This window comes from Anolis sagrei, chromosome 1 (assembly GCF_037176765.1).
Source record: "Anolis sagrei isolate rAnoSag1 chromosome 1, rAnoSag1.mat, whole genome shotgun sequence".
Lineage (NCBI taxonomy): Eukaryota > Metazoa > Chordata > Lepidosauria > Squamata > Dactyloidae > Anolis > Anolis sagrei.
Genome location: NC_090021.1, coordinates 179,339,349 through 179,356,007, shown reverse-complemented (window position 1 = coordinate 179,356,007; position 16,659 = coordinate 179,339,349). Strand labels below are relative to the sequence as shown.

Below are 16,659 nucleotides of genomic sequence, written 5' to 3'. Positions count from 1 at the left end.
AGGAAAGATTTCTAGCTTGCCTGTTTCTAACCAATGTAATTTTTATATGAGAAGCAAATGAAAATGCTTGGTGATCTATTATTAGGACACCAGGGGGCTACATCAAAATGAAAATAATATCAAAGTAATAACACAAATGTTTTCTAACTAATTCTGGAACTGAAAGTTGAGATAAAACTTACTCTACAAAAATAGGTCTGGGAAGAGAGCCCTACAGTTAATCTCAGGATGCATGCAAAAACAGGTAAAATGTATGCCAAGATAAAATGTAGTTAACCAAATACTTACTGGTGACCCTGATATAAATTATAACACATAGAAAAAAATCTTAGAACAAGCTCAAAATACACAAACACCACAAAGTGTTAACAAAGCTGGATGAGCAAATCATTTAGTCAGCAAAACAATCAAGTAATGTCAACTAAGTAGACAGCTGACAAACAAGGTGCAAAGCCAAAGTCCCACTGGCCAAAGTTCAAAGGAATATCTTGGCTGAACATATCCAAACTTTGCCTCCAGTTATCAAAGGAGACTACAAGTGATAATAGTTTGAATGGGAATGGACTAAGGGCACGCAACCCAAAAAGTCTTGCAAGAGACTAAAAAAACCCCAGTTTAACTAACTAGAAAGCATCACAGGAATTGTGAAATGAGATCTGCTACAAAGAGCTGTTAGGCTTACATAAAATATGTCAATGTCATCTTTTTCTTGTTTTAGTTGTTCTGTGACAGACAACCTCATCACATGGAAAGGATTAAGCATCCTAGCACACTGTCAGGATGTTTCCTTCACAGCGCCCACTGGACGCCATCACATGACCTAAGGCAACTTCCAGCGGGGTTCCATAGAGGAAGTGTCCTGACAGTGTGTTAGGACACTGTTTCGTAGAGAAGAATGGGGGGAAACCAGGTGGTGATGCTTCCCTCGTGTCATGAGATAAAGGATGCTGCAGGCGATATGAGGTGCAGGGCAACAGTCCCATCCATCCGTCCGACCCCCCCCCCCACCTGCTCCCCCGCTGCTCACAGACTCAGACCTCAGTGTGATGAGGTCCATAATCACATCTCTATTAGCCCCTGAGTAATGTTGTACACTTTATAATAAAGAACATAATGAAGTGTGGTATCAAGCGTGATCTCATTTAAATAATTTACGTCTATAGTAAGATCATAGCATCTGTCCAAAAGTTGAAATTCAGTGATGGGAGATTCTAATACTTTCCAAGTGCGACTGGTGCAGACAAAAGGCAGGGCCTTCTCAGTGGTGACCACTGGGCTGTGGAGCTCCCTCCCTAGTGACATCAGGCTGGCCCCGTCCCTCCTGGTCTTTAGAAAGAAAAGGCTTGCAACCTGGCTCTGTATGCAGGCGTTTGGTGAATAAAATATTACAGAATTAGACTTCAACAGCCTGAATAATGACTGTATTTTGGAAAATGTCTATGGATAAATTTGAGATAACGACTCTGCACTTTATATGGTTTCTATGGTTTTAATATGTTTTATTGTTTATGTGTTTTTAATGCTCATATGTTTAACTGTTTTATAATTTGATGGGGTGTGTTTTATTGTTATGCAGCATTGAATTTTGCCAGAGTTTGTAAGATGCCTTGAGTCTCCTGTGGGGTGAGAAAGGCGGGGTAAAAGCAAGTAAATAAATAAATAACATGCCAAATTAGCCATCCAGCTGAGGGCTGGTAGAGTAGCAAGGCCATTCTTAGAGAATCTACACTAAGACATAAATTGTCACAGACCCTTGTCATGGCCATAGATGATGCGCTCTGAAGATGTATATGCTGAGATGATGTTAGGGATTCCTCATCTTTGGAAGAGGAAGGGGAGCAGGGAAGTGCTCAGGAATGGGAGAGAGAAGAAGAATCAGATGATGTGGATACTGATGTTTTCACTCCAATGGAATCTGCTTTGTGTCTGCTGCTAAGGACTTAGTGATCATTGCCTGTTGTCTGATGGAAGACTGCTGTTTCTTTTGGGACTTTGTAAGAGACTTAATTTGTGTCTGGGTTAAGACTTCCTTGCTTTCTTTTGCACTTTTCAATTGCATTGGCTTATCCTTTGTGTTTGCTGAAGTAAAGCATTTTTCTTTTACTTTCAACATTGTTTAAAGGCTGTCTTTGAAGAGCAACTCAGAACAGACGCATTGCTGGATTATTCAGAAGGTGGCATCAGTGAGCACAAACATGGAGGTTGGATGTCACTAGAAATCATCCTTCAACCCATAACTGTTGTGGAATTCGCCCAAACCAGGAGCCGATTCATGCACATGCAAAGACAAATAAAAGCTAGATGATGGAGTACTATATGAAAATCACTACAGAAGATCCGGCTGGAATTGTATTACCTGTCCTAACTAGAATATTGTTAACATCTTTGGGGTGTGTGTGTGTTGCAATTTATAAATACATAAAAATGGGACTTTGCATCCTTATTTATGAATAAGGTCAAAGGTAAATGATTATTCTGTATGGATGATCCATGTGATTCCAGCCATGAAAGCCTTCAACAAAACATAACAATTGTCATCGCGATTGTTTCAAATATAGTCCTTAATAAGGATCTTTCTTATTGAAGAAAGAAATCTTTAGCAGGATTTCCAGCAGAGATTCGTGACTACCTAAACCAACTGGGAAAAGAAATAATGGAAAATGACATAAAAGGACTGTTCATGGCATAATTAATGGGCATCCATAATGTAACAGCAAGGGAGTTCTACAGATACCATTTCATCATCTTAATTAACTTGTTAATTTTTTTTCATTTATCAATTTGCCATGTCTTCTATATCAGATGAAAATGCATCACATTTTATTTTTATCTCTAACAGGCCATTGATCAGCAGAATATTTTCATGGGTCAGGGAAGCGATTATTTTTTAAGACTTGAATTCACTTTGATTCTCGCAGCTGAATCTATGGACACAAGAGTCAACCAGTTGCTCTTGATGTTCAAAAACAAAAAAAAAGTACAGAGTTCCCTCACTACTTCGCGGTTTGCTTTTCGGGGACTCGGTGTTTCGTAGGTTTTTGCCTCTTAGCAACAATGGCGTGTGGAAGGGAATTTCACCCTCGCCATCAGGAGAGAGACGGCCAATCATTAAAGAAGAGAGAGAGAGGAGATACAAAGCAGTATGTAAATCATGGTCCTATAGCCCCTTCCTTCTAGCTAGCAAAAAAAAAAAAAGGTGTGTGGTGCCCTTAGATTTTTCTCGCTTCTGCCTCACCCTTGGAATGCATATATATATTCCCTACTTCATGGATTTTCACTTTTTGCAGGTGGTCCTGGAACGTAACACCAGTGATAAATGAGGGAACACTGTACTGAGAATTAAAAACCTACGTCTGCAGGAAAACTACATTATGATATCTACTGCCTGTTACAGTAAACGAAACATTACTGTATTTCCCATTTTCTTCTAGGTCCATATTAACCTAAAATCTGGAATTCATATTATTTAAATTGTTGGAGCTCATCCTGTGATTGTGTTTGAGGACCAGGGTGCTTTCGATATGGGGAGTGATGACAGTGAGTTTCAAGAAGGTAATCGTCTGGTTAATGATACTGATGCAGAGAATGACCAGGAGATCCCTGTTCAAAGTGTAGTTTCTCATGAGAATGTCCCTGAAGGGTGTGAGGATGATGGTGTGCTCTCTGAATTGCTACCAGAGAATTCCCATGATTTGGAGCTTAAGAACAGCTCAGCACCTGGCCCAGCTGTAGAAATTAATGAGCAAATAGATAGACAGGAGGTGATTAGTCAAAACAGAAGCGCAGAGCAGTGGCATTTTGCCAGATCAGAGAAAGAAAGATAAGAGATTCAAAGCTAAAGCGAAACCGATTGGGACATAGCTAACGAGGAGATAAAAGTCCCAGGTACAGAATCTGTAGTCAGATGAAGCATCATTTGGAATCAAGTCAAGATCTCGTTCTTGTTTCTTGGAAGCTTTGCTTAGAAAGGATTCATTTTTAAAGTGCCTTTATTTCATGGTTTTGATTCTTGGACTCTATGATTTTGTATTCACTTGCCTTGGATTCATGTTTCCTGGTTTCTTGGATTTTATAATAGAAATTTCTGCCTTGGTTTTTCATGGACTTTGATTGACTAATTCCCTGGACTATTTTGTTCCGGCTTATCTTCCTACCTAATTGGATTTACCTATTCCTTTAAAGTACTTTTTACTTTACTGCTTTTTAATTATCTTCAATAAACAGATTGCATTTCTACTCAACTGTGTGGTGTTTAAAGTCAGAGGGCTTTTCCTGGTCTGGAGTGCAACATAAATGTAAATCTAACTGCTGGAGCCCCCTGTGGCGCAGTTGGTTAAACCCCTGTGCCAGCAGGACTGAAGACCGACAGGTCACAGGTTCGAATCCGGGGAGAGGCGGATGAACTCCCTCTGTCAGCTCCAGCTCCCCAAACAGAGACATGAGAGAAGCCTCCCACAAGGATGATAAAAACATCAAATCATCCGGGCGTCCCCTGGGCAACGTCCTTGCAGACGGCCAATTCTCTCACACCAGAAGCGACTTGCAGTTTCTCAAGTCGCTCCTGACACGACAAAAAAAACCCTAAAAAACTGCTGAATTATTTATTTTTTAAACTAAACTATCTTGTGGTTATCCCTACAAAGGACAGTCAAAATACCAGCTTTGAAGGTCAATCTAAATCCACCTTTAGGACAACTTTGGACACTGAACCCTTGAATGATGCTGGTGAGGGTTCACAGAAATATAGATCCATGGAGGGCTATGGCTTTCATCCTCGATTCTAAGCAAGTATCCACTGTTGTTGGATACTGTTACTCAAGTCAATAGCTATGTTTGAAAGAGCTCAGCTAAAAACATACTGCCTAGCAAAGTGGGATTCAAGAAGGACAGTTCAACCATAACATGTCATCATTCAGAATGGCTGATCTCAATGACACATCGCAGATTTCTGTTTTGAAATCTAATCAACATATCATTTTCCTCAAGGCACAAATTTCACACTTGAAATGAAATTCAATTAATCCTGTTTGGTCTACAGTTCTTTTTTTTTTCTTTGAAAAATGTTGATTTCAGAGGGTTTTTTTATTCTCTTTGAAATCAAAGATGAATGGAAGAGTTTAAAGTCCTTGGACTGGATCCAGAAACAAGTAAGCAGAGCTCGGCTCTATTTACTGCAGTCTCCTTTGTAAACAGACTGAAAAGTATAGATTTAAATGCATATTTACATGCATTGCTTGAAAATTTCAAATGAATGTGAAAATGGGATGGCTTGAACTTAAGAATCAATATATCTCTAAGTGGCACCAGCACCAGCCGTGGTGGTGCAATGGGTTAAACCCTTGTGCCGGCTGGACTGCTGATTTGAAGGTCAGCAGTTTGAACCTGCAAGACAGGGCGAGTTCCCACTTGTCAGCTCCAGCTTCCCATGTAGGGACATGAGAGAAGCTTCCCATAGGATGGTAAAACATCTGGGCATCCCCTGCCCAACATCCTCGCAGATGGTCAATTCTCTCACACCAGAAATTACTTGCAGTTTCTCAAGCCACTTCTGACACGACAAAAAAACAGCAAAAAGTCGGTGTATCCATCCATAACTACATGGATATGTGTGAACATTTTCAGTAAAATCAACCCCCCTTTAGCTCATCATCTTACTGTATGAAGGGGACAGAAAGTACTCACTGCACACCAGAGATATGACAGGAAAAAGAATAACATTCTCTCCAGAAGTGCCACGTTCTCATTGTACAGCGAGCCTTTTGTGTGTACGTGAGTCTCTCCTTTGCTGAATCCCCACAGCCAAAATGAATATGGTATTTCGTGCAGATATTACTTTTTGTCCTTTTTGCCCAGAGAATAGGCAGAGTGACATTTCCCGACACTTCTGATGGCATTTGTACTGTAGGACAAAGTCAGCCATCATTTTAGCAGGCCATAGTTTGAGAGCACCCGCTCATTGCAATGGTAATCAGAACACACCGTATTTGGCAGCTTTATTTCTTTTGCATTCCCTCCACATTGTTCTCTGTGTAGCACCATTAAAGTCTATATTCACCCTTTAAATTCAGATTTGGATTCTTTGTTGGAGGTATGTGTTCTGGATAGATCCTGATTTTCTTGGTAGCTGGATGTTTGATAGAAAGCTAACAGGAACTTTTGAATCTTTCTAATTTCGGCATGCTTGTTCTTGCCAGCCAAGGCATTATGGTACCTGGAGCAGTGGACAACATGGTGCCACTTTCCTCCACATACAGGAGCTCCACATAACAGGATGCCCAGTTGAATCATAAATACTCATGGTAGAATGGCAACCTTCAACATTCCTGGGAGCAACTGATGGATTTAGGGAATGAAGGCAGGACATGTCACGGCAAACATAGCAGAGGTGAAAAGCCAAGATGAATAGCCATTCAGCAGTGAAGATGGTTGTCTGACTCTGCCTAACATTGTAGAGCCAGACATGTCTTGGGATGTCATGGTGTTTAGTAAAGGACTAGAAATAATCTATTAACTAGGAAAAAAATGTACATTATACAATTTATTCACTTAAACTGTGAGGGTTTGGGGTAGGATGGTTATTTGTTTCTGTGTTTTTCTTTTGTATGGCATTGAATGTTTGCTGACTTTGTTGTTCACCGCCCTGAGTCCCTTCAGGGAGATAGGATGGTATATAAATAAAGTTTTGTTATATTTTATATTATTAAACTAGGATTTACACTGCCCAATATCCCAAAATTGGATTCCAGATTATCTGCAAATTCCCAATTATGTGGCAGGTAGACTCATATAATCCAGTTCAAAGCAGACAATCTGGGATCAGCTCCTAGGATAGAGGACAGTGTAGATCCTGCCTTAGGGCCCTTCCACACAGCCATATAACCCAGAATATCAAGGCAGAAAATCCCACAATATCTCCTTTGAATTGGGTTATCTGAGTTCACACTGCCATATATTCCAATTCAAAGCAGAGAATGTGGGATTTAATTCAGCTATGTAGAAGGGGCGTTAGACTGCCAAGACTAAGGAGACATAACATCACGATGAAACATACGGCTGTCTGAATACTGTGGAATGTGCCTTGGATCACAAGAAGATCCAACCAGTCCATACTCCAGGAAATAATAGCCTGCTGCTCATTGGAGGGAAGGATATTAGAGGCCAAGATGAAGTACTTTGGCCACATCATGAGACAGGAAAGCTTGGAGAAGACAATGATGCTGGGGAAAATTGAAGGGAAAAGAAAGAGAGGCTGACCAAGTGCAAGATGGATGGATGGTATCCTTGAAGTGACTGGCTTGACCTTGAAGGAGCTGGGGGTGGCCACAGCCGACAGGAAGTTCTGGTGTGGGCTGGTCCATAAGGTCACAAAGAGTTGAAAGCTTCTGAATGAATAAACAACAAAGTTTTACAATGCCTTTAGCCTTCTCTGCCAAGCAGTGATGGTGCCTCACCAAACTAGACAACTCAGAATTTCATAGTATGACACCATAGCGATGTCAAACTGCATTAATTATGCAGTGCAGATCCACCCATGGTCACTGAACCAGAACTAGGCGAGTCAGTTCCTTGTCGTATAGGATCCAGGACTTAAAAACATAAACAGATTTTGGGTCAGAGAGGTCCCCAAATATAGCAAAGGCTGACTTAGCATATTTTGCATGGAATCAAGGAACACACATGAACACCTAAAGGCAGAGAGAGCACAGGCCTGAAATAATTAGGCCAAGAGTCTGAAACTTCCCAAAATACACTACTGATGCTATCATTACAGTAAATGGTGACTATGCTTTGCTGGAAATATGTCCTGTCTGTGTGTGTGTTTTTTTTTTTCTTGCGTCACTTGCTAATTTTTCAGAAAAAGGTAGCACACACTCAGCATAACATATTACCTGGGGGGAAATTAAAGAAGAAAATCTCCAGGCATATTCAAATTTCTACCTCTCTCTCAAGAAAGTAGGATATATTCTTAATACACAATGGTCTGTTCAGCTTCAGTTTCAAAACCCATGTCAATGTATTTATTATGTTAATCGTACGGTGATTGCTTTTGGAGGACTACTTTCGAATGATTCTATTTTGCCAGTGCTTTTACTTCCAACCATCGCAGTAACATCCAGGGAGTGTTTTTTCCACTCTGTACTGTAGCTAAAGATTACTATAGAGCACACCAAAACATTTCTCATGCACAGAAAGACTTCTTCCACATAGTGTGAATCAGATCACTCACGTTCCATGAAATAGGGACCAGGTTCAATTCGCCATACGATTTGCCCTTTCTGTGTTCCTGTCACACCACGATTCTTGGAATCCCAGAAGTTTGCTGGCGAGTTCTCATCTGAAAGAGAAAACAATTTTCCCTTCTATAAAATTGTGATATATCATAATACCACCAGCCAAATCAGTTGCAGGTTGGGAGAAGTAAAAACACTTTCTTTTCAAATGCAACTTTTTATCTTGTTTGCTTAACAAACATATCTAAAAAACTATTTTAAGCATGGCAGACATATTCACTCTGGCCCCTTCTACGCTGCCATATAAAACCCAGATTATTTTTTTTTGTCATGTCAGGAGCGACCTGAGAAACCGTAAGTCGCTTCTGGTGTGAGAGAATTGGCCGTCTGCAAGGACGTTGCCCAGGGGACGCCTGGATGATTTGATGTTTTATCATCCTTGTGGGAGGCTTCTCTCATGTCCCCGCATGAGGAGCTGGAGCTGATAGAGGGAGCTCATCCGCCTCTCCCCGGATTTGAACCTGTGACCTGTCGGTCTTCAGTCCTGCCGGCACAGGGGTTAAACCCACTTTGCCACCAGAGGCTCCTTAAAACCCAGATTATCTGCTTTGAACTGGATTATATGGCAGTGCAGATGGATATAATCCAGTTCAAATCAGGTAATGTGGATTCTCTGCTTTGATAATCTGGATTATATGGCAGTGTAGAAGACAGCAGGCTGCGTTCCAGATTATCGGCAAAAAACGAATAGCAAAAAAAGTCATTTTTTTTACTTGTTAGCGCATATAAAAGTCTAAAAATATTGACATCATCTATCAAGTGTGTAATAGCACAAGGCCTAAAAAAGAAACAAATGTAAAAATATTTTTTTAAAAGAATACCAGAATACAGTGAAACAAATGCTATAAACCAACAATGTAGATATTGAGATAATGCTGTATTGTATAATTTTAAAAAAGCTGTATTAGTACAATACTGTAAAGTGCTATCTTAAAAGGAACACTTGAATGTTTTTACCTTGTGTGTGTGGGAGCATGCATGCTGTGAATGCAGATATGAACATATGTTTGCATTATATTATGCAGACAAACCTCAGCAAACCAAACATTTCTGTATTTTTAGATGGAGTTTTCTCTCTTAAAACAAAGTAATATAAACATGTAGTTAACATATTACAATGGGCTGGGTGCTGAACTTGCTGACCAAAAGGTTGGCGGTTCGAATCCAGGGAGCAGGGTGAGCTCCCACTGTTAGCCCCAGCTTCTGCCAACCTAGCAGTTCAAAAACATGCAAATGTGAGTAGATCAATAGGTACCGCTTCTGCGGAAAGGTAACGGCACTCCATGCAGTCATGCTGGCCACATGACCTAGGAGGTGTCTACAGACAACACCAGCTCTTCAGCTTAGAAATTGAGATGAGTTGAACACGACTAGACTTAATGTCAGGGGAAACCTTTACCTTTACCATAACCAACTCTTTACCAACTCTCTCTTTCACATGCACTCAACCATGTCACGGAGCATATATAAAACTATCCTGACATTTGCCCTTTGGGAAATGTATCTTTTATTACTTTTCCCCAAACAAGCAAAACATAGAAAACACTGCTGACATAATAGCATTTGGTGGATACAGAGCAGACAGTGAGATTTTGCAACCGAATCCATATGCTATTGCCTTTTCTTTCTGTGTTTTAATAACATTTGAGTCAAGAAAAACTTGATAGTTTCTCAATTGTTAGTAGCAACATAAGCAGTAGACAGAGAGGGCTGTATAAATATCTCATACCAAAATTTTTAGACCAAGATTCAAGAAATCTGCATGAAAGCTCAATAGCGTGCTTTCCTATGGACACTAGTAACTCAATGCAAACTCAGGCTGATAAAATCTACTGTAGAAGTAATCATCATCAACATCATAGCAACAAAGGAGTTGCTTAGAGCAATTGCCTCCAATCCATTTGCCAATTTGCCAGTTTGTAAGGGCACCTCTTTCTTCCCTGTCACTTGTAAGCAAAACAAGTCACTTGTAAGCAAAGACACCCAAAATGCAAAACCACTGACCAAGCAAAATTAGTTTTTAAAATTCCTATTTATTTGTTTCTTTATTTATTTACAGCATTTATATTCTGCCCTTCTCATCCCGAAGGGGACTCAGAGTGGATCACAGAACATATACATGGCAAACATTCAATGCTGTTAAACAGACAGGACAGACAACAGATAGGACAACAGGTATTTTGTCCATATTTTCCCCAACTTTGGCATTCTGGAGGTTGTGGTTCATTCCGGCCACAGGGGGGTGCTGTTGCGCCATCCTCTATGACAAAAAGCCCTGATCGCAGACTTCCTCCTTCCTTTGATTGCCAGCATTTTTCTGGTATTTCTTGTATGATGCTGTAAAATATCTCACCGCTTTAGTGGTACCTAACTACTCACAGCTCACAGCTGTTTTCGAACTGCTTAGGTGGACAGTAAGCTGGGCTGAAGGTCGGGTGCTCACCCCGACCTGGGGATTCAAACTGCCAACCTTTCTATTTGTAAGATGTATTGCTGCTGGTGATTAACCAGCTCTGCTAAAGCCTGCCCCCAATTGAAATTTCACACCAGAAATCATAGCATAGCAGGAGTGAGAAAAGAGGTCATGAATGAATTGTGATAGTAAAAGGAATTGTGTTTAAAATAATCTCCCACATGACAACAACAGAAGATGGACAATAACATGCAGTGAACCTCAACAGATACACTTGCAGTTTACCTGCCTCAAGTGATAAGGCTCCAAGTCTACAAAATGCTTATGCGACAAATGTCTTTAAGTCTCAAGGGTGCTACATCAGCCCTTTTTATACTGTCACAGACTAACATGTTGAAGGTTGTAAATGTAAAATAAACAGAATCTTTACCACAGGTTCTGAACCAAAATATACCCTGCAGTATAATAATGTATCACTCAGATTTGTATAATGAGTAACAGTAACTTTGCTTCAGTTTAAAAGGTCATACAGAGCAACAATATATAGAGCAGTCTCTCCGAATTCTTACAGATAACAGAGGGAATAAACAGTCCTTTTAAACAGTCTTTAAAATATGCTTCATGCCTTAGAAATAATCAGGCTTCAGAGAGTTGGCAGCCATTTCCTTCCTGGCTGTATGCAGTTAGCGCTCTCTTCACTCTCCAAGGTGAAAATGACAGTTAAAACCGTTTGTCTCAGCAGGATGCCAGAGACAGAGAATCCTAGCTCCTGGCATGCTTGGCCAGTCAGCTGCTGACACTTGTCTTTCCAATCAAACCATTTTATCATGGTGTTTCTTACAAATCCCCACATAACAACGCTATTTCTTGGAATATTACACAAGAGAGTTTATTGTTTGGCCACATATCCAAGAACCATTACCCTCTGATTAGAGGCAGTGGAAGAAATTGTGTCTACAGCAAATATATCTCTTTATTTTATTGAAGCCATAGGATCACCTCTAGTTGATGGGAGAAACCCCCTTCAACTACAAAGGGCCTGCTGCCTCATCATTTCATCACAGCCTGAAAGCTTCAGTTGACATGATTCTCTCCTTTTTCTTCTAACCAGCTGAAATTGTAAACTGGGATCTAAACTCTAAGCTTGTGTCAGCAGCTCTCTTTCTATATATATATACATATACCCAAGCAGTTAAAGGGTCAAATACTGCCAAAGGTTAGTAGTTTAGTAAGCAGTGTTCTTGCCTCGGAGTCACAAAACCAAGTGCACTGACAAGAACCCTTTGGATGATTTCCATTTAGGCTTCAGCTTGCAGTCAATTTTTTCAACTCTTCAGTTCATGCTCATTTTACTGCTATCATCAGGCAAAGAGGTTTGCTGAAGCAAGACCAACTGTAAAATTGAGCAATAGCAAGATAAGTGTAAGAAATCTACAAGGGAGCGGGAGACTACTCCTTGAACCCAATTTAACAGGGGCTGAACTACAAATGTTCCCAAGGAAAACCCCGTGATAGGTTCCCCTTAGGGTTATCATAAGTCACAAATGGCCTGAAGTCACACAACATGAAGCGCAGGGAAGAGAAACATAATAATTACCATATCCTCAGATGCCAAAGTATGAACTTGGCATTTGAAGGAGATTTGGGTTCTCATGTAGCTCTCCAAACATGGTTAAACTGCAACTACCAATATCCTCAGTCAGTATAGCTAATAGTGAAGAATGTTGGGAAATGCAATCCAACAAAATTTGGAGTGCCAAGCAACTCCCAACCCTCATTTCAACCAATGGCTGATACCAAATGAGTGACTCCCCCCTGGGCACACAGAGGACTGGGCAACTTGGAAGGCACTGAACAGACTGCGTTCTGGCACCACAAGATGCAGAGCCAACCTTCAGAAATGGGGCTACAAAGTGGAATCCACGACATGCGAATGTGGAGAGGAGCAAACCACTGACCACCTGCTGCAATGCAACCTGAGCCCTGCCACATGCACAATGGAGGACCTTCTTGCAGCAACACCAGAAGCACTCCAAGTGGCCAGATACTGGTCATTTAATCAACTACCAAACTCGCAAATTTTGTGTTTTGTCAGTCTGTTTGCTTTGTTCTGTTAGAAATGTAATATAATTGACTGGTTGCCCTGACACAATAAATAAATAACCAGCATCAAATTGTTGCCTATTGTTAACTGCTCCGAGTGGCTCTTGGACTGAGAGGGGTGGTATATAAATGTAGTAGATAGATAGATAGATAGATAGATAGATAGATAGATAGATAGATAGAGGCAACTTTGTGTGAATGCCTGAATCGCATTCTAATTTATAGCCATTAAAGTGATCTCAGATCACCCATTACCCAAGCTATGTACACACATCTTGTTTGCTACCAAGCTAAACACCATGTTTTAGGGCAACTTGCCCCAACCAGGGGTTTTCCAAATGTGTTGGACTACAGTTCCTATTATCCTTACCTAACAAGTCCAATTGCCAGGATGGTTCAGTTCTAATCCAACATACCTGGAGGTCATAAGGTAAGGGAGGGCTGCTTTAGGATCTCTAGAAGTAATCAGAGATTGTACATACAGCTGTCATTGCTTTCCTCCCGTCAATTAAATGTTCTCAGTGTGGAGCAAATGGCATGAGTTGCATTCTCTCTCATTGATTCAAAGCTTTCAGAAAGAGTGTGAAATGCAGCAAACCCAGATAGAACATTTTGTCTAATTTGGGGTCAGGGGAGTGTTTCATCCATTCTGTGCTTTTGAAACAAAGCTTGGAGATATGATTGCATAACCATCATGTTGACACCTTTTTGGTGATATTTTGAAGCCCTTCTAAAAATTAATGCAACACATTACTACCATGTTGCTGATATAGTATTTGTGCAACATTAAATAATTGACTTTGCTATGGTTTTATATTAGCTGAACGTTTTTGTTGTATTGTAATTGTATTTTATGGTACTGGTAACGACTGAAAACCGCCCCAAGCTGCAGGCTGAGAGGGACGGTATATAAATATAGTTAGTAAATAAATAAATAAATGCAGTTTATTATTTAAATGCCCCTTCTCAAAGGTCAAATATACCTTTAAATCACTCTGTAAAATAACATTTTGAAATAACAAATAACTGTTCCGCTTTACATCCCTAACCAATTATTGTTACTGTTTTCAGAGAAATATTGTTGCCCTATTGCTATATACACATATGCAAAGTAATGTGTTAGAAGTAACACTGTTACCTATAATGCTTTACGTTCAAGCTGTCTTGAATAAATCAGCCCCAGGCAGATAAACAAGAGTAAAGTGATGATAAAGTATTGATTTAATAACTATAGTTAGTCTAAAAGGCTTTTTGCTCACTGAAACCAGCTGTTTTAAAACAGACACACGCAGAGACACTGCAAGAAATTATCTGGTGCGTTTTACACAAGATTGAACTGTTATTTTTTTTAAAAGAACTATTATTATTAACTGCCAACTCAACTCAGCCTTCATTCCTCTCACTTCCTGAGTAACCAGAAGTGTTCTGAATACTACTCATTACTTTAAAATATTTTGCAGCATACAATATTTCATCGTGTAATAATTGCACCCCCTCCTCTTTTGCCTCCCAAATTGGTACTTTTGCTGTTTGCTTGTTTTTTTCATGTCAGGAGCAATTTGAGAAACTGCAAGTCGCTTCTGGTGTGAGAGAATTGGCCGTATGCAAGGATGTTGCCCAGGGGACGCCAGTAGGTTTTGATGTTTTACCATCCTTGTGGGAGGCTTCTCTCCTGTCCCGCATGGGGGGCTGGAGCTGAAAGAGGGAACTCATCCGCGCTCTCCCTGGATTCAAACCTGCAACCCGTCGGTCTTCAGTCCTGCCAGCACAAGGATTTAACCCACTGCCCCACCACATTCTATTATCACAGTTGTGATTCATCGCCCCAAAGTATCTGCCAGTTGATGGCCTGCAACAGTCCAACTAGCCTTCTCTCTCCTCGCCTCTTGCTGCACTACACAAACAACAGTTCCGCCCACCCTCTTTTAGCTACGGTAGTTCACTCCCCACCCTGCACCCTTTCAGCTACAGAGTTTCACATGGCTGACTCCAAGCCTGTAGCGAGGGGGGGGGGGGTATTGTCTATAGACACCTTCAAAGTCATGTGGCCAGCAGGACTGCATGGAATGCCGTTACCTTCCCGCAGAAGCGGTACCTATTGATCAACTCACATTTGCATGTTTTTGAACTGTTAGGTTGGCAGAAGCAGTGGCTAACAGTGAGAGCTCACCCCACTCCCCAGATTCGAACTGCTGGCCTTTTGGTCAACAAGTTCAGCAGCTCAGCAGTTTATACCCCACTTTATCTCTCCAAAGGGGACTTTTGCAGCTGAAAGGAGGGACTGTTTTTCACCACAGAATAGTCGCACTCCATTTTTACGGCCAAAGGAAAGGAATAAGAAATGCAACAAATACATGGTGAAATACGGTAGTTATGTACCGTTGATACAGTAGATGTGTTCTGGACATAGCTTCTTTAACAGAAACTATGCCATCAAAGGAAGAATTAACATGGAAAGAATACACCTGATTCTTATGCCACAGAAAAAAGAAAAGGAGTTGAACTTATTTCAGCAAAATGCCTTATACAAATCTAACCATATGCACATGTGAAATGAAACAACTAGGTCAGGTAAGTCTTATTCATCTAAACAAAAGCATATTGAACCTCCTAGAGACCATCTGAAGGCTTCCTCTGAAATGCATCCAAAACCTTTTCTTTCACTAGCATATGCTTTTCTTATGTTTTCCAATTTGGCAGTCAGTTTTATTAATCTATGCATTTTTAATATGGCGGTGAAAGCAGCTAAGGCAGGCTAATCTGCTTCTCTCTATTTTGCTGTTGATATATGCTCGGTAAGGGATTCTGAAGGCAACTGCTGTTTATTTTTCCTATTATAGGTAAGCACACATAAGTACAGTGTGGCTGGTTATAATAGACTCCTGCTGTTTTCCATCTCAGTTTTTGTTCATTGGATTGTTTATTCCAACATGCTTCTGCAACCCAACAGTGAATGCCTATATATCTCTAGAATCTTTCACCTTTTACTCAATGGAAATGATGCTAAAAAGTCTTGATGAATGATAGAGGGAGTGAAAAAGGGTTGGGTGAACCTAAAGACTGTAAACATGAGTTTCATTATCAGAAGCTTTGTAAACTGAGGTATCCCTTCACATCTGGTCTACTGTGGTCAGCTCACCTTAGGTTCAAGAAATACATGGTGAGAATCTCTTATCTGTTGGAAACTCTTCAGATGTCTTTATTTTCTCATGAATCTCATACCTGCATCTAACTTGCAGGGTTGTTATAAGGCAGTGTTTCTAAACCTGGACGTTGGGATCCCTGGGGGGGGGGGGGGATCGTGGGGGGGGGTGTCATAGAGGTTGCCAAAGACCATTAGAAAACACAGTATTTTCTGGGCATATTGAGTATTCATGTCAAGTTTGGTCCAGATCCATCATTGTTTGAGTTCACAGTGCTCTCTGGATGTAGGTGAACTACAAATCCAAAACTCAAGGTCAATGCCCACCAAACCCTTCCAGTATTTTCTGTTGATCACGGGACTGCTGTGTGCCAAAGCTGGTTCAATTCCATCATTGGTGAAGTTCAGAATGCTCTTTGATAGTAGGTTAACTATAAATCCCAGGAACCACAACTCCCAAATGACAAAATCACCCCCCAACCTTACCAGTATTCAAATTGGGGCATATCGGGTATTTGTGACAAATTTGTCCCAGTGAATGAAAATACATCTTGCATATCAGATATTTACTTGACGATTCATAACAGTAGCAAAATTACAATTATGAAGTAGCAACTAAAATAATGTTATGGTTAGGGGTCACACCACAACATGAGAAACCGTATTAAGGGGTCACGGCTTTAGGAAGGTTGAGAACCACTGTTATAAGG

General features: G+C 40.5%; 1 protein-coding gene across 4 annotated transcripts in view; it reads right to left on the bottom strand.

Moving 5' to 3' along the window:
• Nucleotides 1-16,659, bottom strand: part of HECW2 (HECT, C2 and WW domain containing E3 ubiquitin protein ligase 2) — a 271,624-nt gene that overhangs the window by 128,580 nt on the left and 126,385 nt on the right. For all 4 annotated transcript variants that reach the window (XM_060780832.2, XM_067470757.1, XM_060780840.2 and 1 more), the window contains exon 3: nt 8,228-8,335. In XM_060780832.2, the coding sequence (XP_060636815.2) occupies nt 8,228-8,335 (108 nt within the window). The remainder of the gene's footprint in view (nt 1-8,227; nt 8,336-16,659) is intronic.